At 37.9% G+C, this 23,609-nt stretch overlaps 1 protein-coding gene across 2 annotated transcripts in view; it reads right to left on the bottom strand.

Annotated features, from left to right (window-relative positions):
• The window catches only part of LOC149250174 (calmodulin-binding transcription activator 1-like), a 161,869-nt gene that overhangs the window by 66,457 nt on the left and 71,803 nt on the right, over window positions 1–23,609 (bottom strand). For both annotated transcript variants that reach the window (XM_089458930.1, XM_089458929.1), the window contains exons 6-7: window positions 1,795–2,377; window positions 496–801 (exon numbers count right to left, since the gene is read on the bottom strand). In XM_089458930.1, coding sequence (XP_089315056.1) covers window positions 496–801; window positions 1,795–2,377 — 889 coding nt within the window. The remainder of the gene's footprint in view (window positions 1–495; window positions 802–1,794; window positions 2,378–23,609) is intronic.

Consider the following 23,609-nt stretch of genomic DNA (forward strand, 5'->3'; position numbering starts at 1 on the left):
GTATGGATGAATAATGCAATGTAACAAAAGAATAGCATACAAGTTATGCACCAAAAGATGGAACACTTCAACAAACATGATGAGTTTGCAATGTACAATTTTAAATGATTAAATATATGGGTATAGGAGTTGGAGATTTAGAGAATAAAGTTAAATTTTAGTGTGCCGATAATTATTAGTACAATCTTGGTTCTCTTCAATCTCTGCCCCGCTGATTAGATTTTTGTGTGTTTGTTATGTCAATCAGTTTCTCTTTCTTTGATCAATATTGACTCCAGAATGTTCGTTAGTTCATGTGTGTGTGTTCTCAGTTTATTCTTGTTTAATCCAACATCTCGACACCCTCCATAAAGGGACAGACAGAGATTTTGGTTTTATGGTATGCATGACATCTTCTTGGGGAAACTAACAAAACAATAAAAGTTTGCAGGACCTCATAAGAACATTCAAAGGATGATTTAGGAGATTTTCAAGACAAATAAATAGAGATATCACCTTGATTTTCTGGAAATTTGTCACCAGCCGCCGATATTGATCTCGTGCTTCCGGATAACGGACCATAGACTGCACCCGTGCAAGAGCCTTTTCTACACCAGCCACTGTCTGCTTTCTACCTGCTCGCAGAAAATCATACTCATCACTTTTCCCTTGTGACTCTGAATCTGCTATTGTTGCCTCTGCCCGGAAACCACGTAATCCAACTCGCTTACGCCTCCAACGCAAGATTGCTTTTTCAACAATTCCAACTGACCAAACAACCTTTTTGTACTGTTTCCTCACCTGGTGCCCCCTTATATGAGCCTGTAACAGGAAGCCAATATAAGTATGCCCCCAATTGTTAAATTAATAAAACAAGCTTATTACTAGATGAGAACCACCAATCTGAGAAAAACAAGATTGGCACAATAAAATACCAGACATCTAAAGACATATTTCTGATTCACCCTCATATGAAAACACAATATAGTGAGTAATGCCAGGAGACTTCAAGGTGTAATAGATTTTTTTGTCACTTTCTTTTATTTGATTTGGTGGTATGCATGCAAGGGTACCTATGCTATCAAAAGCATGGTCGTTCTGCCCCATTTCTCCCAGAAGACTTCAAGGTGTAATAGATTTTTTTGTCACTTTCATTTAATTGATTTGGTGGTATGCATGCAAGGGTACCTATGCTATCAAAAGCATGGTCGTTCTGCCCCATTTCTCCCCATAATCATATATCAGTAACCAACTGAATCACATTTCAGTGAATCACCCACTAGGGATCATCACGAACAGAAGACTTAGAAAAGTAAATGATGTTTAAAAAATGCAATTTCTAATACCAAAACAAGTTGATGAGGCACAGCCATGAAGGTATCTCCCAGAAATAAATTTCTGTTTATCCAAACTTTAAAGCAGAAACCGGCAAGATGCAACAGTGCAGTTCCTGCCTGCTTGAAAGCTACTTTTTCAAGCTACTGAAATGCAATGTGAATTTATCTCTGCCAACTCCAATTTTACAGAATTATGATTCACACCTGTATTCAAATAATGCTCTAATAATATAACTTGCTTAAATATGAAAAATCCGAAATAAAGACAATGAATGCCAAATCATGGTGCTTTTAAAGATAACAATGCAGAGAATCCTTGGATGCACTTTACCTAAAGTTCAGTTTGGTGAGCAAATACAGAACCTGCAATCCAGATTGCGATATATATTTTCTTTGCAAAAGATTATTTATACTGTGATGTTTGTTTGTCTTTTCTTCCCTCTGTTTGGCATTACTTAATCTGTGAAAAACCACGCACCTGGATTTTGACAATGCGTTTACGAATTATCAGAAACTCTTTGCGACCCTTCCAACCACGGAACTTCCGCTGGATTCGTAAAGCTGCTGTATGTGATGCTTCATCATAGTGACCCAACTTATTAGTCTTCTGAACTGATACAAATGTAAGTGCCTCTTCATCTGACATTCCACATTTGGAATCCCCATATGCAACAAACTGCTTCCTGCGAAATGAATGCACTCGAAAAGCAGATTGGATTCGAGCTGCTGCCTGTGCAGAATTCCGTACTGCAGCAAGAGAGTCTTTAAGCGATAGTTGATCTTCTCCACCTCCATCCAGTGGGACAACGTTGCACTCTGCCACAGTCTCCACAGCTTTTTCACCAGCAAGACTTGCGGATACACTGTCCATGATATTTTCTTTAAATGTAAGTGAAGAGAGATGACTAGTCAAATGTGATTCTGCCAGGTAACCAGCAATGCCTTTATGTCCCTGTTTAGAAGCCAAATCTGCTGGTGTATGACCTGCAGATTTGGGTGTTGGATCTGTCACCGCTCCTGGTGCTGCACCTAGTGTAACTAGTGCAACCACTGTTTCTTCTCTGCAATAATCCATAACACCAATTTGATGAAAATACAGTTATAGCAACTGAAATAGCCCAACAAAAATGAAAGAAACTATTTTAAGCTTTACATTATTTAAATAACAACATCAAACTAGTGGAACTATAGCATAAACTTTTTGCATAGTAGCAGCAAAATGTAGGGAGAATGCCATGAGAAAATGATACAGACATGGGGCCATAGCAGATAGTCGACACATAGTGATACTTTAGAAGATGGCCAAATACCATGCTAATATGATTGATTGAAATGGGAATTGGACATGCATATAAAACATATCTGGCACAGCAGGCAGTCAACCCACAGTAATACCTAGAAGATGGCTAAATAGTAAAAACCATACTAATATATGATATTATGATTGGTTGAAATGGGAGTTGGAAACAAGTGTACCATATATCTGGCATAAAGAGGGTATGTACCAAGCAATTTAGGATAAAGGTACAGAAATAAGCTATCTATCTACGTCTAACACAACTGGATTGACAAAGTAAACTGAATGACCCATGTTTGAAAAACTAATAGATTTAATTCACAATTTTTTCTTGTTAGTTGTATGTTCTTTGTTTATTATCGAACTGTATATCTGTACTTGTAGAATACTAACCAACCACAGTTACTTCCTACTGAGCCAGTTGGACCAGGATCCATCTTAATTGCAGTTTGCTGCCATACTTTGATGGGATTATATCTGTATATATTCTGAGATCAATACATTAAAATTTTCAATTTCACGTGATAGTAAAGAATATTAACACAATAGTGCCTAACATTTTAACTTGACCCGAAGAGCTATCCATATCAGAAGGGTGGAAATGTTACAAAATCGAAGAAAGCGGTGTGGTAAACTTGAGCACATAATGAGTATGTGATGCAAGTGGTAAGAAGGAAAATGTATCATAAATGATGGTGTTATAAATTCTACCAGAAAAAAATACAGTATATACAAAAAAATGGTCCATACTATAGTGCAACTGTTATATAAAAAATTAGTTAATTGTAATTAATAGTTTATTAGGCAAAGGGCATGATCTTTGATCATGCCCATTCACCAAGAGGCACCCAAGGCAGTATAAAGCCGGGGCCTCCCACAAATTGTATCATCATCTATCTATTTAATAATAAAAAAATATGTTTTTGCTAAATAGCTGAGTTTATCTATTCCATCTGGTATCAGAGCAGGTCGCTCCCCATTGCTGAGAGGTCACCGATTTTTCCAGTGTTGTTTTCCTCTATCGCTCTGTTGCCGCCCACTTTCATTGCTCATTCGCTGCCGTCTATCTCCCGATTTTCTTTTGCTGCCGTCTGTCTCCCCCTTGCTGTCTCTATTACCGTACTTCCATCGTTGGTAAATCACAACCCGTTCACATACCTGTTCCGTTGTTTTTACGTCCCCAACAGAACCGATTCCTATTCCCTTGTCATCCGTTGTGTTATGTTGCCCCTCGACATGCTCCCCACCGTTGTTTTGTTTCCCTAGCCGTCCATTCACGAGGTCTGTCATGAAGCCATACAGGTGTCAACTCTCCGTTCATCATTTCACCTTCGACTTCCGCCCAGAACTCCGCCCTCATTTCACCTTCCACTTCTTTCCGCCTAGAACTCCGTCGTCCCTCTCCACTTAATGTTGGTACGAATATATAGTTTATATCTATAGTTAATTAATATATAGTTTATGACTATACATAATTTAATTAATTAAATAATAATATCCATTTTTAAGGTCACAGCCAAGCCAGACACCAAATTGGTGTATGAAACCCCCTTGTTTGTGGGACAAGGGACCCACCTCCACGCAGCGATTTGACTGCTAAGTCTATGAAGGCATACATACTCTACCCCCCTCTGGTTTTGAACCTATGACCTCTTAGGAGGAAACACATCCTCTTAATTATTATATAGTTTATATCTATATAATTTATTAATATTGAAAAAAAAATCAATTTAAAAAAAAATATATATATATATAGTTCAAATTAAGGAAGAAAGCTTAAACTGGAAGACAAATATACACCCCTACAAACCTGTTCAATGTCGTTGATGACAATGACTGATTTCAGCAAAAAATTGATTGATCTTGAGAATAGGATTACTAGCCATTCCGATGATTTTAACCAAAAATTAGTCGATCTCGAGAGTAAGGTTACCGGACATTCCGACAATATCAAGAAGCTTCAAGTTACGACAAATCGGATAGAGAAACAGCTCGGGAAGAACCATGCCGAATCCAAAATGAATCATAATCAGACAATGACAATAGTAAATACTAACCGCTATTTGTGACAGGATGAAGATTACACCCGAACAAATATTCCAGGATGATGAATGTAATCAACAGCACAATTCATCAGATTCAGTAAATTCAACAGATTCTCATGAAAAAACGAATCTCCAAAAAAATTATCCATGCACCATCAAAAAAATAGTAACGCGAATTTTCAAAATAAGCAGCGCTGGAATCCATTCACCAATCAATACCCTTTTTTCACTCCACCATTAGAGACGTATCAACGAAGAGCAAAAATCGAGCTACCAAAGTTCGACGGTAACGAAAAATGCAACATTGCGTGGCTCAATAAAGCAGAAGAATATTTTGAGATTTACAATATTGAGAAACTGGAGAAAAGACTACCCTCTGAGCAAGAAAGGGAAAAGAAATCTTCTTCGAATTTGGAATTGTATCCCAGCAACTCTCTGCTGGAATATCTGGTTGGCAAGAAATCACTATATTTTTAACAATGAGCAGATTAAAATTGACAAGATAATTGCAAGGACCATAGCTGGGATTTCTGAGGCAATCAGCGCAAATCACATAACTCTCCCTGACCAGCAGGGATGGACAAAAGAGGAGATGGATTGGTACAAAAAATTCAACCTTAGCCACTCCCAAAATCTTCCCCCCCAGATCAAGCAGAAGGGGCAAAACTGGAAACTGAGGGGGGACAAAGAAGAAGTAAATAAATGGATAACAGCTCAGAATCGCCCCATTCTCCTCTTCGATGGAGCATCAAAGAGCAATCCCGGGAAAGCAGGCGCTGGAGGAATAATAAAAGATCAGAAGGGGATCACAGTAAGCTACTACGAATGGGGTCTCGGGCAAGCAACCAATAATGAAGCGGAAGCATACAGTTTACTTTTAGGCACGTCAATCCTACACAGGCTCGGTCTACAGGATGCTCTAATCCTTGGAGATTCCGCTATACTAATAGCAGCAATGAACAAAGGTAAAGAATTTGGCAAAGCCTCTCTCAATCGCATCAAGGCAAGGATAATGGACACCCTCAGCCACTTGGGAAATACTACCTTGAAGCACGTACTAAGGGAGCATAATGCTGAGGCGGATAAGCACGCAAATAATGCGGTCAATCTCCAGCAGGGTCAGGTCAGAGATAACATCAGAACTTATGAAAAACCCATCCCATAAGGACGGCAGCTGTCTGTCTGTACACAGGGCAGAGTCCACCAGGAAAAGTCAGAACCATGATCTACTCCCCTGCGAACATCAAATCTTTAACATTATGCCGGCGTTCCCATCCCTCCTCAACCTCAGAATTTCCCCTCATCGTGACAGTCCCACGCTTCTTCTGGGCACTCATCACCTCGATCACAGAGATCGGAGATCCCTAAATCTGCTACCCGATTTCCCCTCTGCAACACTTCGGAAATATCTGGAGCTTCATCACTATGCTAACCCTCCCCCTCGCCCTTATATTCCTCCTCCTAATCCTCCTCTCCACCATTACTCCGAGAAGCATTTAGGGTGCGAAGGCTTCTTTGAGATCAGTGGTTTTCGAGGGAACAAGCAGTGGAGTCCCGCTCCAGCTCATTCAGGCAGCAGACGTCAAGGAAATCAGCAAGGCTCTTCAATCAATCCGACTCTCCAAGAAGACATCAGGTATACCAGAAGTCATTTTCAAGGTTACTCGTTTCTTATTTGTTTTGCAGACATGGCAGAGGGACGTCAACCTGAAGCGCAGGGAAGGGCCAGCCCCCGCGAGAACCCCCTAGAAAGAGTCCTGGGAAATGATGCATGCGCGCTGTGCAAAGATCACTGTTTCCTGATCTCTCGTTTCATGAAGCACCATAATGACCTGTGTGAAGACTTCATTGCGGATAGCCGGTCCAAACGCAAGAAACTAGAGAAGCGCAAGAAGGAAATTGAGAACCTCCAAGACAGATGTGAGCACCTAGAGGAGGCACTTAAGCACATTCAGTCCATCACAGCAAGCATGCAGGCAGAAGCGTCTTCCAAGGAAAGTCAAAAAGAACAGCAAGATCAGCAACAAGAGGACCACATGGAGGAAACCGTCAACCAATTTTGGTGTTAATCTAATGACCTGCAAAGTCTGCCTGTTAGATGGCATTTTTGTAAGACAATACAGCAGGCATCTTTTTCAATTTCTCTTCTTTAAGCTAATCTATAAGGCTTCCAGGGCTGCGTCCCTGTATAGTTTCCTCTCTTCCTCTCTTCTTCCAGCATATATGTATCTTACTCTGCTCTTTGCAGTTTTTTTATAATACAATAGTACTCGATCTCGTTAAAAAAAATGTTGGTACGAATATATAGTTTATATCTATAGTTAATTAATATATAGTTTATGACTATACATAATTTAATTAATTAAATAATAATATCCATTTTTAAGGTCACAGCCAAGCCAGACACCAAATTGGTGTATGAAACCCCCTTGTTTGTGGGACAAGGGACCCACCTCCACGCAACGATTTGACTGCTAAGTCTATGAAGGCATACATACTCTACCCCCCTCTGGTTGAACCTATGACCTCTTAGGAGGAAACACATCCTCTTAATTATTATATAGTTTATATCTATATAATTTATTAATATTGAAAAAAAAATCAATTTAAAAAAAAAATATGTATATATAGTTCAAATTAAGGAAGAAAGCTTAAACTGGAAGACAAATATACACCCCTACAAACCTGTTCAATGTCGTTGATGACAATGACTGATTTCAGCAAAAAATTGATTGATCTTGAGAATAGGATTACTAGCCATTCCGATGATTTTAACCAAAAATTAGTCGATCTCGAGAGTAAGGTTACCGGACATTCCGACGATATCAAGAAGCTTCAAGATACGACAAATCGGATAGAAAAACAGCTCGGGAAGAACCATACCGAATCCAAAATGAATCATAATCAGACAATGACAATACTAACCGCTATTTGTGACAGGATGAAGATTACACCCGAACAAATATTCCAGGATGATGAAGGTAATCAACAGCACAATTCATCAGATTCAGTAAATTCAACAGATTCTCATGAAAAAACGAATCTCCAAAAAAATCATCCATGCACCATCAAGAAAATAGTAACGCGAATTTTCAAAATAAGCAGCTCTGGAATCCATTCACCAATCAATACCCTTTTTTCACTCCACCATTAGCGACGTATCAACGAAGAGCAAAAATCGAGCTACCCAAGTTCGACGGTAACGAAAAATGCAACATTGCGTGGCTCAATAAAGCAGAAGAATATTTTGAGATTTACAATATTGACAATGATGACGAAAATATCAGGCACGCTTCCATGAAAATGGAAGGCGAAGCATATAATTGGTATATGTGGTGGAAGAAGACGACACTCGCTATCAATTGGAGAAAATTTAAGGATGCGTTCTTTAAAAGGTTCCAAGGTGTCAAGGAAGAAGAGTTATTTTCAACACTCATCAGATTGCGACAAAAAGGAGATGTGGATGAATACACTCGAGAATGGGAGACCTTAGCAACACGAGTACCTGGGTTATCAGAATCTCGTCTAATCCAATCATACATCTCCGAACTTAAAACCCATCTACAAGTAGAACTTGAGCTTCATGACATTACGTCGATAGAAGTAGCAAGACAAAAAGCAAAAGCCATTGAAAATAAATTTGAAAAGATGTTATGGTCAAAGCCGGAAAAAGTATATTCGAGACGAAAATTTCCCCAGTCTATGAATACGGATAATACAAAATATGTTCCACCACATCTTCGCAAAGGAGAGAAATCTAACGTGGAAATGCAAAGGATAAAAGAGGGCAAGTGCAAACGTTGTTACAAAAAGTGGGACCCTAAATATAGGTGTGCTAAAGGAAAAGACACAAAGAACCTATATAATTGTGAAGCAACTAATGGTTCAAACAGTGATGAATCAGACATAAAAGGAATAGAAGATGTCACATAATTCTCTCCAGAACTAGATGACGAAAGCATTCCGCAAGTGTCATTATCGGCTATGACATGTATATCACAACCCCAGACTTTAAATTAGGACATATCAAGAAGAACAATGTAATGGTTCTCATCGACACCAGTAGCACCCACAATTTTTTAGACTCAACCATGGCAAAGAGACTCAACATTTTCACATTTCCCATGCCCAACATGAAGGTGATGGTAGTCGACGGTAAGAAGATTGAAAAGGTAGGGAAATGCCATAAGGTCAAATTGCAAATTCAAGACTTTAATTTAGAATCTTTGTTCTACACTGTACCATTAGGAGGAGTAGATGTGGTCTTAGGTATCCAATGGCTACAAACCCTAGGCACTTACTCTGCCAACCATCAAAAGCAGTTTATAAGCTTTAAATGGGAAGGGCAGAGGTACAAGTTATACGGATTCCAAGCACCAGAAAATCAAATCGTGTCATCATCCCAGATGATGAAAATGATTCGAAAAGGAGCACCAACCTATGTAGTACAATGTCACCAATTAGAAATGTTATTTGCAAAAGTGATCAGCGAAGAGTCACCAGAAGTACAAGAGCTAATTCAAAAGCACGAAAAAGTATTCCAAGACCTGCCCATGAAAATGCCTCCTAACAAGGAAATCGAGCATACAATAGAAGTCAAAGCAAGATCAAACCCCGTCAACATCAAGTCGTATCGATATCCGCATCACGAAAAGACTAAAATTGAGCGATTAATCCACGACCTTTTAAAATGTGGAACCATCTCAAAAAGTAAGAGTCTATATTGGTAAGGAAGAAGGGTGGATCATTCAGGCTATGCATTGATTATAGAGGACTAAACAAAATAACGATTAAAAACAAATTCCCAATTCCCTTTATCGACGAAATGTTGGATGAACTACATGGCGCAAAATACTTCTCAAAATCGGACTTAAGGTCAGGCTATTACCAAATCAGAATCAGGTTGGAAGACATACCAAAAATTGCGTTCCGAACACACAAAGGTCACTACAAATTTAAAATAATGTCGTTTGGGTTAACCAATGCACTAGCAACATTCCAAGCCACTATGAACGAGTTATTACATCCATATCTTAGGAAGTTTGTATTAGTATTCTTTGATGATATTTTAATTTACAGTAAAACTTCGAAGGAGCACCTACAACATCTAGATAAAGTTCTTACACAACTGAAAGAGCATTAGTTCTACGCCAAGAAATCCAAATGCACATTTGGGAAGGAAGAAGCAGAATATCTCGAACCCATAATATCCCATGAAGGAGTAAAGGTAGATCCTAATAAAATCAAGGCTATAAAGGAATGGACCAAACCAGTTAGTGTATCCAAGCTAAGAGGGTTCTTAGATTGACTGGATATTATCGAAGATTATTAAAAACTATGCACATATAACTGCACCTCTAACAAACCTTTTAAAGAAGAATTCATTTCAATGGAATGAGGAAGCAGGAAGGTGTTAGGAAGAATTGAAGGAAGTTATGTCTAACGCCCCAATATTGGCAGCTCCAGATTTCTCTAAACCATTTATCATTGAGTGTGATGCTTTCAGGTTCGGTACAGGTGCAGTGTTAATGCAAGAGGGACATCCAATAATTTTTGAAAGCAGGAAGTTCAATAAACGAGAACATCTTAAATCCACATACAACAAGGAAATGCTCGCAATTATGCACGCACTGGCCAAGTGGAGACAATATCTTTTGGGAAGTAAGTTCTCCATTCAAATAGACCATAATAGTCTCCAGCACCTCCTTCAACAAAAAACACTTTCGAACTTTCCAAAGAACAACAAAAATTGATTGAAAAAATTGTCGCCTTTGACATGGAGATACTACATAAAAAGGGAAAAGACAATGTAGTAGCAGATACCCTGTCTAGGAAGGACGAAGAACCAACATTACTTGCAGTCTCGATTGTTGTCCCTGGATGGCTTAATGAGATTCGAAGAGAGTATGCCAAAGATCCAGAAATAACTGCGATAATCAATAACCTTCCAGACAACTCAAAATTTGAATGGAAGAACGATATTCTATGGTACAAAGGAAGAATCTATCTGAAAACTCCAGTTTAAATCCAAGATACTGAAGGAGTCACATGATTCACTGTCTGCCAGACATGTAGGATTCTTTAAAACTTACTACAATGAATGCCAATCATTCTTTTGGAAGGGGATGAGTCGCGATATTCAGAAATATGTAGCAGAATGTGACAAATGTCAAAGAAATAAGAGTGAAAATATTATGACACCTGGATTACTTCACCCCTTAAACATTCTGAATCAGAAATGGGAAGAAATATCAACAGACTTTATTGAGGGGTTACCTGTATCTGATGGCAAGGATAAGATTTTCGTAGTAGTTGACAGACTCACCAAATATGCTCATTTTATTGCAATGAAGAAATCGAACTTAGTTAAACAAATCGCTGAGATATTTTGCAAAAATATTTATAAATTACACGGTTTTCCGAAAGTCATTGTGAGTGATAGAGATGCCAAATTTAAGGGTAATTTCTAGAAGGAATTGTTCAACCATATAGGAACCTACCTAAATATGAGTTTTGCTTACCACCCTCAAATAGATGGACAAACGGAGGTTGTCAATAAATGTTTGGAAGCCTACCTACGTTGTTACGCTACAGAAAAACAAAATAAGTGGGTTCAGTGGTTGCATCTCGCTGAATAGTGGTATAATTCTACTTATCATACGTCAGCAAAAATGACTCCATTCCAAGCTTTGTATGGGTATGAACCTCCGAAATGGAAGGATCTAGCTACCATCCAAACGAATCTACTAGCTGTTAAAAACCAACTAGAAGAAACCCAAAAAATCATCCAAACCCTAAAAGAACATTTAAATAATGCAAGAAATCATATGAAGCAACAAGCTGACCGAAACAAAACCGAGAGAGAATTTGAAGTAGGAGAATGGGTATTTGTCAAGCTCCAGCCATACAAACAGTTGTCTTTGAAACAAAAAGGAAAAGAAAAAAAAAAATTGGCACCAAAGTTCTATGAACCATACCAAATCAACAAAAAGATCAGCCAAGTTGCATATAGTTTAAGCCTTCCGGATAAAAGTCATGTTCACAACGTCTTCCATGTATCCTGCCTTAAAAGGGCACTTGGTGACCATCAATCAACACAAACAACGCTTCCATCCTTAGATGATGAAGGAAGGGTCATTTTAGAGCCAGAAGGTATCATATCCACCAGGGAAAAGAAGCTCCGATCTCGTGTAATCAAGGAATACTTGATCAAGTGGAAGGACTTACCAAAAGAAGAAGCTTCTTGGGAGGCTGAAGCATTTTGTCAACAACATCCGTCGTTATGTATGCTTTGAGGACAAAGCATTTTTTGGGAGGAAGGCAATGTTATATAAAAAAATTGTTAATTGTAATTAATAGTTTATTAGGCAAAGGGCATGATCAAAGATCATGCCCATTCACCAAGAGGCACCCAAGGCAGTATAAAGTCAGGGGCCTCCCACAAATTGTATCATCATCTATCTATTTAATAATAATAAAATATGTTTTTGCTGAACAGCTACGTTTATCTATTCCAGCAACTTTTGTTATTAGGAAGTCAAAGCATGTTGCTCGATAGCCCAAGTGGGGGGACATATGCTCATAGTTGTTTGATAATGTAACACTCAAATAAACAAATAATAAAAAATAACCAACCTAAAACATGAGCAGACATGAATATAATTTTAAAAAGAAAACAGCCAACATGCAATAAATAAACTAACATAGATCCATCTTAACCCCGGATCCAATAAGTGCTAGAAGGGATTAAAAAAACAAAATTTGTGCCAACCTTGATGTGGTTAACTATCACTTGAGAGTGTTAACTTTCAAGTTTTTAGCCCCTCTCAGCACTTAATTTATCCAGGGTTCAGATAGATCTATGCTAGCCTGTATGTATGTGGGATCATAAGCTTGGAGATGTTCTATCTCACTCTTTTGTGATCTCCCTCACTCTTTTTGACGTTCTCTACAATGAATAGTTGATTGATAATAAGTCTCAATACGATGACTACCCAAAGCACACCAATGTGTACTTTCAGTTATTCCCTGGCTAAAATTTTGGGCCAACGTAATGCATTTTGGTTCGATTGTCCATAAACCTAGCAGTTTATGCACGGACTTTGAGAGGATTTTAAGATTTAGAATTGATGCAATAAGTTAGACATGATGTATAATATTTGGTCCGAGTACAATTAACTAGAAGACAATCAGAAACATCAAAGCAGCTCAGAACTGAATGTAAGAAAAATGAAAAGACACCTTGAAAGAGGTGACCTGATGGAAAAAAGCAGCAGCCATTTCTACATGTTCATGTTTTTGGTCTCCTGTGGGTTGCGGAGGATGCTATATTGAGATCAGAGCTATTTTGTCAACTGATAAATTCTTTCCTTGCCATCGTGTCAGCACAAAACCTGCCATAGGTAAAAATGTATTGAGGGCACTGGCTCCTGAACTCACTAACTATTAAGGCAAATGCAGTCTAAATGATCACTGCAGAGTCATTCATGAACTATTAATGCAGAGAACACACATGCAGTTCAGAAGTAGAACTGACAATTCGATTCAAGGAATCAAAACATCTAAAACAATGATGAAGTCTATATCCTGTTTTTGCAAATTGTAAAAACGCATTTGAAAGACACCTAGCTTAACAAAACTGCAATGGAGGGCAACTAAGGAAAGCACCTAATGATGATAGCAACCAGTTGTGATGGTTTATTGGGGCACTGCAGAAAAGGTGGAATGGTATAACTTAAGTTTATAACTTTATACTGTAGTATATGCAAGGAATCTATCAACATAATTTGATACAGAAGTATATACAAAGAATATGTAAATGGAGGCTTGTCTTTAGATGATTAGGAACTTTGGGAGAAGCAGATAGTGCATCCCAACCATAAGGATTTGAAGGAGACTAGAGACAGAGTCAAGAAGGTTTGCGGTGCACTAAACCAAATTCTAAAGAAGACTACAGAATGTATTATTGTAAGTAAAAGGCTTCTGCCAGATAGTATTGCAGACACCACACCTGTTAGAACTTAGGACTAGAAAAGCAGCAGTTACTGTTGGAAATGTAACTAGTTTCAGTCTTCATAATTGTTATTGTACTCATTTCAATATGTATATCTTATGTAACAAACAAAAGAAGAAAGAAAAGTTATTATTGTAAAGCATGGGTTCCATGCTTCCTATTGATGGTCTTTTAGGTAAAAGCATGTTCTTCGTGCTTCTAGGGTTTGTTAGGTCATAGGATATATTGTCATGAGTCAAGAGGGTCAACATCATGTTTATAAGACCCTTCTAGGCAAGATATACTTTGTAAAAAAAAATTATTTTTGAGTCTAGAAAGTCCTGGAAGCCTCCTAGTACAAGTCAGCCTTGGCAGAGACAAGTCAGCCCTGGCAGAGACAAGTCAGCCTAAAGAGGGGCTATTCAACCTCTTGGAAAGGCTATATATAGAGACATCTTCAACCTCATTTGAGATATCATCATCACAAGTTCGATCTGCAATAGAAGGAAGAAGAAAGAAGAGCGAAGAACAAGGATCCAAGGAGAAAACCCTAGCAAAGGAAAGAAGACAAGTTTTTGGGCATTTTCTCTCACATGTGCGAGTTTTTGGAGCAGCTGCAGGGGCCGAAATTTCTGAAGTAACTGCAGGTCCGAAATCTTGTTGCAGGGAGGGCGAAATTCTGAGATTGGTGCAGTTATCGAAGGGTTTGTCTCTGGTAGACTTTGTTTTACTTTGACCTAATTGGAAGGTCTCTTTAAAGGGCTGACTTGGTACTTGGAGAAAGGACTTGGTCTAGGGGTTGGGTCTTGGTTGTCTCATTTGAAGCAGTTTCTATAAGCAGAGAAGAGATTTTCCAGTGTTTCCCCTTGGAGGGGTTTTGCCCTGGCTTGGAGCCTAATTTATGTCTCCATTGTTTTTACTATTCTGTTCTTGATATTTGTTTGATGAAAAAGATCTAATAAAGAAAACACAAGAAGATAAGTAAAGTTCACAAGCAAATATTAAGGTCAACAAAAAATCTGAATTAATAAGCTGCCACATTGCATTTTCCAACAGTTAATTATGTTGTAAAACAACAGCAGCCATTACTGAAAGGAAAACCAACACGGAGTTATATTTAATTAAGAAAGATGAGGAAGGACAAATGACTTCCATGGTCAATATTTTTTCAGAGATTACAGTATCTATATGTAAGAACATGGACCCTCCAACTAAGGTATAAGAAAGCTTATCAATAACTATGGCTGACATCCAAGACGGGGATCATCATGAAAAGATATCCTTCTCCTACTTTTAACAAATAAATGCTAGTGCATATAGATGCAGTCTGGGAAACCATGATGAGATGAACTGTTCTCAAAGAATGATGAACCATTGCTGAAAGGACAACCACAGCAGCCACTGCTGAAATGGACAAAAACACAGAGTTCTTTTTAATAAAGAAAGATGAGCAAGGTTAAATGACTTCCATGGTCAATACCTTTTCAGAAACTACAGTATCAATATGTAAGAACATGGATCCTACAACTAAGGTATAAGAAATCTTAGCAATAACTATGGCTGACTGCCAAGATGGGGATCATCATGAAAAGATATTCTCCTACTTTTAACAACAACAAAAAAACTGTGCATCTAGATGCCGCCTGGGAGACTCTGACAAGATGAACTGCCCTCAAATAATGATGGACATCTGCAGGCAGAATTTATTTAATTAAAATATAAATGTCCAATAGTGGCCAAAGTTGGAAAGTGGGACTGAAAAAGGTCCAAAGATAAATGAACATTTGAAGTCTTAAAGCATCCAAGACAGCTGCACCACAACAAAATAAATCATTGCATATAGAGTAACAAAAACAACTCTAAGAATGAAAAGAGTGAAGAAAGCGGGAAAATAAAAGGCTTTAAAGAGATATAACCGAGCACTAGTGATTTGAGAAGAACAAAATTAGTGAGGAGTCACCAAAAAGCACCAAGGAAGAAGACCTAAACTGAAAATGCTGTCACTCAACAGCTCTCCTAACAACCAACCAAGAAATTGGTGATGAGGTTCCTGTTGACCACAAGTCTGTATGCCTGACCAACCTAATAATGAATACTTGGTCATGAGTCATGACAATTCTTATCACTGGAACCATCTACAGGATGGAAGTAAAGGGTATAGAATCTGGAACTAGCAATACACGAAGATGTCTCTCTGAGAGTATTCTGCCCAAGGTGAAAAATCTCACCGAGGGGCAGGCTGACACATTTCTGGTCCTTGTGTTGTGTAAAAGCCCTATATGAGCCATGGAAATCTCTCATCAATCAATGGTAACAATCATATATCTCATAATAGATAGGGCATCTTGCAACTCAGGTTCCCATATATATCTCATCAAGGAACAGGCTGACACGTCTCTGGTCCTTATGTAAAAGCTCTATATGAGTCATGGGAATCTCTCGTCAATCAATGGTAACGATCATAGATCTCATAATAGATAGGACCTTTTCCAACTCAGGTTCCCATATACATTGTTTACATGTACTATGCTCCTTCAGATGATGATGATCAGTGCCCATAGATAGTTGATGGGAACAAACCCAATGCAGAGCTAGAGTAACTCTCAAGATTTTATGCTCTCTAATTGTGCAGATGAATGGTGAAATCAAAATTTGAAGGGATTCCAAGTGTTTTCTAAATGTTTTATTTTCTAAAATAATCAGATATTTATGTCTATACTTCATTTTTGTATTTTTAATTTTTAATTTTTTAATATATATATATATATCTGAAGGTTATGAAACAGGAACTAGAAACATTGGAAGACATCTTTCTAAGAGTATTCTATCGAAGGTGAAGCATTCCATGAAGGAACAAAGAGATACATCTTTGGTTTTTGTGTTGGGAAAAAATGCTATAGGGGCTATGAAAACCTCTTCTCAAACCATCGTTTTAAGATTCGGCCGGCTCGGAACAGGTTTGGCCGAGTTGGTCTGAGTCAAGGCCTCACCGGGTTGACTCGGCCAGTGAACCAGTTCGGTCGGCCAGGTTATTACTAAGCCGACCGAGTTGTCTAACAACTCATCGGGCTCGGTAATAACCCAGCCGGTTCGACCGAGTCCGAGTCTACACGGCCAGGTTGGATGACAGCGACCCGCAAATTAAAAAACAACAATTTTTTTTTATTTTTTGGCTTTTGGGGGACTCCAAGGTTTTCACGATGATACTTTAAAGGTTTTTTGTCCCTAAATAAGTTTATCTCGCTTGATCTTGAGAGGTTTGTTTAGGTGGTATCACATATGTAGTAGAGATTCTTTAAGGGATAGCTTCATTCTTCTTCAAAACCTTCCAATAGGTTCTTTGCCCCTTTCTTAAAGCAAACCTAACTTTGTGGCCCCAACCTTGGCCCTCCAAAGATGAGCATCAAGCCTTGTGTTGATTCCACATGATGCTACACCCCTTGATGAGCCTCCACTAAAACACTAAACTTAAAAGCTTGGACGTTGGACTATTTGATGATATGCCAAAATGGACTGAAGATGCCCCCTCTCTGGCCTTGACCCTATTTTGGTGGATGGTACCTTCTTCCAAAGCACAAATGAGGATGGTTATCATTGAGATGACTTAGGAGGGCTAGCACATCCCTCTTTGATGCCAATGCTTACCCTTAGGGGTGCCATGTCACTCACATGCTTGAAAAGGGTGACATAGGGTCTCTCCTAGATGACATCATGGTGGAGGATGCACCTTTTGAAGATGTACACATGCACTTTGGGACTTTCGTGGAGTGAGGAACACTCTTGGACCCTTGTATTAGTTCCTTGATGACTTACAATCTATTTTTGGAGGATAACGCCATTTCTAGCCTCCTTGGTTGTGTGGTTTTGTTTTGATCTCTATATCATCATCATGTATGTATTGGACAGTGCATTGGTTGCCATTTGATATAATGGATATATTCATGAGCCTACTTTGATCATATGTTGTCTTCTATCTATATTCTAATGATGTGTGTTTGGAAACATGAATGAAAATCTTTAAAATTATGTTTTTTTACAAAAAAAGATATTTAATGTATTTTTTACAACAACCGAGTCATTGAAATCGAGCCGACCGAGTCGATACCGAGTCAGAGTCAACCCTCGGCCGAGTCGGAGTCGGAGTCGGAGTTTTAAAACATTGTCTCAAACAAAGAGAATGACCACAGATGTCATAATAGATAGGGCATCTTCCAACTCAAGTTCCCGCATACACTATCTACAAGTATTATGCTCCTTCGGAAGATGATCAGTCCTGACTCCCCATGTATCGTTGATAGCAACAAACCAGAAGCTAAGTTAGAGGAACTCTCAAGCTACAAGGTAACTACAACTAAGTTGCGTGATACCCAACTAAGTTGGATATGCGTTTTTGAAACAGAGATGTATTGGAAACATGACCCTCAAAAATTTGGAAATGGGAAAATGTGATATATATATATATATATATATATATATATATATATATATATAGCACATCCTTCTAAAACTTGGAAAGAAATCATTATGAATAAATGTGCATGAACACGCATATATAGAGCACATTATATTGAAACTTCAAAAGAAATTATTATGAATAAATGAGCAACAATATTTAAATGACAAACATAAATGATGAACAATGTTCCACCATCACTTATATTCCAATCTTGATCATCGATATCACCCTTTGCCTTCACTTAATCCTCCAGGGACATCAATCAACATCAACCAATTTTGATGGAACTGCCTAATCCAAGCTTTAAATATGGTATGAAAATCTTAGCATGCCTAATCAATGATTTTGGTTTCAGTGGAGGGTACATTTTTACTAAGGCCATGACAAAGGAGTCCAAAAATAAATATCACTAACATCGAGATCCATAAAGTGTTTGATGCTCTTGATTAACTGCCAATTCCATACCCTCATACATGATAGAAACTAATGAAAATACTACAAGCCTACCAATCCTAAAATCTTGAAAATTGTTAAGTCTGCTGATTTTTTAATGGGATATGAAATTCGACTTTCTCCGTATGGAGTCTAATGAGGTTAAAACCACTCTCAAACATCTTCAAATAATTAATGGTAAATAAAATGATGAAAAGGAAAGATAAAGGGTTACATATTTGACATTACCATTAATTTCCAACATTTTGGTGCAAAGTGAGAGTGAAAACCTCTTTGAACGAGAAATTTCTAGTCTTATAGGTTTCTATAAGTCTCATTCATTTATAGTTAACCTCTAATTAGGCATTAAAACCAAAAATGTGGGTCTCAACAATTAAATCAAGGCAAAATGGGACAGATTTCATTTGGAAACATGTTGTATAGAAGTTGAAATGCATTTCACTTTCTATGAAACTGGTTTCCCACATGTGGAACATGTTTCATATGAACTAAAATGTGTTTTAAGTGTGTTGACATGGAAAAATGACTAGTACGCAGGGGGGTGGGCACGTTTCCTGCAACATAGAACTATAATATGATATGTCATAGAGTAAAAATAAGATCGTCCTTTAAGTGTATGTAAGAGTGGAAATATTGATGAAGCTTTGGACCCATGAAATATACCTCTACTAATATTTATCAGAGAGATAAGTATTACCCACCCATAGTGGGTAAACCATAGGAGAAATTTTCTCCTCATTGGATAGTCAGCCAACCAAGAGCCCTATGATGGTCAACAAATAGCATTATGCTCGAGTCCTCCACTTATTGCTCCAGTCAGTGCTCTCTCCCATACAACATGCTTCTTTAAGGAAGGTGGGTCATCTATGGGTAGGTACACTAACCATTCTAGCAAGCATGTGCTTTCATTTAATGTTGTGGGGAAATTAATATGGATCACGAGGAAAACTACATGATTGAATGATCTTGATTGTATCCTTGTTCCCACACTTCACTTGGAAGGTTAGTCTTCGACTCTAGTCCAATGGGACCTCCTCTAGGGCCTTAAGGTGTAGGAAGGGCACTACTAGGAAGGCACTAATTGATATAGTGTGTCTAGGGTAATTCATATTTACCAGTTTCCATCTCTCTCGATTATCCATCTCCATTATTGGGTTGATTGTCATTTGTCATTGGGATTGGCACCCTATATCCACATCCTTGAGTTAGGGCCCAAAATTTTGACCCAAAGGTTGATGAAGCTGAAATAACAATAAAATCAGCATATAAACCACAATAGAAAGAATACATAAAATTCAAAAGATGGTTAGGACTTATTTAGCGCATGGGAAAAATCCTAGCATGAGCTATACCCCCTCATTAGCCATCACCCAGTGCCTCGAGCATTAAATGCTTCATCTAAAAGAAAGAAACTCTTGAATGTCCCAACTGCAATGAGTGAGAAATTGCTATATCTTGAAGGGGTATTAGAAAGGCATAAAGCAAGCTTGGTCTCCTAAGCTATGCACCAAACAAGGATAATTCATTAAAGTAAATGGCACACCAAAGGGGTGGAAAAAGTAGGCTGAGGAAAGGGGTAACTCATGCCACCATGATTGCTTCCTCCTTACATTATTGTTGGACCCCATTAGCTTGGCCATGCTCATGCCACCATGATTGCTTCCTCCTTACATTATTGTTGGACCCCATTAGCTTGTCTCATGGCCAGGGCATCTTCCTTGAAGTCAATCCCACTCCATGACCACCATATCACAGATATCAATGGATTGATGGCCCAACCTAGGACATGTCATCCCCTTAGGGATTGGAAACAACTAATAGGGTTGTTTACCTAATCATTAACGTATTTAGTATTTACAAGTCTCAATCTAGTTAACATTTGAAGGTGAATTTCGTGTGAAGTATTTGTGTGCCCCTAGCATTAATTATGGTCCATTATGATGCTTTAATGATTTTATGCCCCCAATGAAGTTGATCTCACCTAATGTTAGAGAAGCTTTGTTCAAGTGGTATCACACATGCTATAGAGATCCCTTGGGAAATAGCTTGACTCTGCTTCAACACCTTCCAAGAGGTTCTTTGCCCCATTTTGACAGTAGATATGACTTTGTGGCCCCAATGTTGACCCTCCAGAGATGAGCATTGGGCTTTGAGCAGCCTCCACATGCCCAAATGTTGAAAGTGTGGGAATTGGATTATTTGATGATGTGCCCAAATGGACCCAGCACACCCCCAAGCTGGCCTTAACCCTGTTTGATGGACAGTGCCTTCTCTAGAGCGCATATGAGGATGGTTGTCATTGAGATGATTTGGGAGAGCTAGCACATCCCTTTTGATGCCAACACTTGCCCTAGATGGTGCCACATAACTCCTACATGCATCACAATGATGACATAGGCTTCCTTTTGAATGACATCATGGTGGAAGAGGTGCCTTTTCGAGATGTACATATGCATTTGAGGTTTTCTTGGAGTGAGGAGCACTCTTGGAACATTGCCTCACTTGATGCATTACTACCCATTTTGGAGGATAACGTCATGGTGGAGATCATTTCTCTCCCACACATGTTGGTTATTATTTTTGGCATGTTGTTATGTTTTAGATAGTGTTATGTTTTAGAGCTATCTAAAGGTCAACTCTATCTTTGACCTAGTTCAATGCTCAAGTACATTTGTTTTAGGGCTTTTGCTCGTAAAATTAGTGAAGTGAGGCTTGGTTACCCTCTTATAGAAAGGGAGGAGTCTCAATCACTTATTTATCATCATCCTTCATCACTTTTCCTTCTTTAGAAGTGCACATTAGCTATTGTTGTCTTTTCTACTTTGCGGCAATGTAGTTTCTTTGGGATTGATTGAAGAGATTCTTGTGAAAGTTTGTAAGTTTATGGTTTATCTCCTTCCATTTTTTCATGTTATCTTATGCCAATTAGGGATTCTATGTGTACCATGTATAAATTGCAATATTTACCTTGAAATCTTGATACTTCATGGTGTGTAAAACTATTTTCCTTGAATCCTTCAACAGAACTCTGACATGTGCATCTCTTGAACTTAAAGGCTCTCACCCTCTTCATTAAGACTGTCTTCATTAAGTTTTCCCTAAAAGAATCCATTGCCCAATTAGATCAAGGCACTAGTCTAGTATGTGTTGATCAACCTTTCCTCTACAATTATTTTCTCTCTCTTCTCTCTAATTTATAAGTATCTAGGGTTAGTGTTAGGATTTTCTTGAAATTCTGCCAAATAATCATTTTGCTTGATGTGTTATTGCCCTCTTAATGGGAATTGCATTTAATAATTAGAAAAAAAAAAAAAGCCAAAATCCAACATTAATTGCATATAAAAACCTATAATTGGGGCTGATGTCATCTCTATTATTGCTATTCTACGCATGTTTCAGCCATAAAAATCACTTGCAGACCTCAGACCTTGCTCACCTAATTGATAGCCTTATTCCATTATTGATCTATACTTGAAAGGCTATTTATTCCAGCTGTTATATGACATTGCATGCCATATTATTGAACCTTACCCTAACTTATAACAGCTCACTAATCTATTTAAGAGGTATAAGGATAGAGTACTTGAACCCTAGTAAAGAGTATCTTAGCCTTCTAGGCTCCACCAATTCCTCATCATAATCATTAGATCTCACATCTCTTTAAACCCTCCTTTTTCAATATCGTTATGGTGACCTATATAGAGAAGCCTCTCCTGTGGGATTTAATTCACCACTAAATAGCAGGAGAAAGGTCGTTAAGGTGACAGTGGTGGCCAATCTCTCGTTGACATAAGGTCTAGGCCTAATAAAGCCTTGCACTGGGCCTTGCTAGATTTTGTGGTAACAATAAGGAGCATCCATAAAGAACTCTAGGAGGAAAGGATGGCTTCTAAATATCCAAGCTTATTCATGAAAGATTACAAGCTCTGACATATCAACTAGTTTCAATACATTCATTGGCAAGTCACATAGAGTGAAGAGTTAGGGATATCTATCACAACCTGAGTGGGAGTCCCTTATGCATTGAATATTGTGCAACACAATCATAACATGGAAGATCATCGAGGTAAAAAGCAGGTGAGCATCAAACCTAAGTTGCACTAAAACGGATACGGGAACGGATACGGATACGAATAGGGGGTTTGAAACAGATACGACAAATTTTCAAAATATCAGGATACGATACGGCAAGGAAACGGCATACATATATATATATATATATATATATATATATATATATATATATATATATATATATTTCATATTACCATTCATCTTTTAGAATCTAGAATCTATATCTAAAAATGCATAGTCATCGTCATGAATTCAACATAAACAAATCATCATCATCAATTCAGCATAAACATTGTCATCATCATTAGTGATTATTATAACATTCAACATATTATCATCATCATTAATAATGTAATCAGAAATGCTACGACCTTTGTGCTTTCAAGTCCAACTCCTTCAAAGAACGTGTCATGCATGGCAAATGATATCTATCTTCCTTGCATGACAATTAAAAGGCCCATGGGATCATTGGGATATTCCATCAAGACCTATTTGAACATTTCAATCTTCTCAATGTCAGCTTGGTCTCATGACTATATGCAGGCACAAGATTGGCTAGAGAAGATTTGTTATATTGGAGGGATTTATGAAATCAAGAGCAAAATCAATGACAATTAACAAAACCTTAACCAAAATGAAAATTAATCGCTCAAATAAATCTCTTTACGAAGACATTCATCAAACCCTTTTATTTGCATTTTTGAACATCTATCTTTTTCTTAGTAAGAATTCCTAATAAATATATGGAGTGTCATTGTTTCTAAAGATTTAGAAAATACTTTATGAGACTCTGTTTATAGTGAGTTTATTTGCAAATCTGATTCCTTCATTTTTATTATTTATTTATGGCTATACAAATTTTCAAGCTTTTTAACATTTTAAGGGTGGATTCTGATCGGATCCAAAACAATTTAAATCCCTTGGAAACGTATCCAATTCCAAATCTAAAGTTTCTGATTTTTTGAAACGGCACAAA

The sequence above is a fragment of the Pinus tabuliformis genome, chromosome 7 (genome assembly GCF_031772625.1).
Source record: "Pinus tabuliformis cultivar Carrire ecotype Pingquan chromosome 7, CPIR1, whole genome shotgun sequence".
Lineage (NCBI taxonomy): Eukaryota > Viridiplantae > Streptophyta > Pinopsida > Pinales > Pinaceae > Pinus > Pinus tabuliformis.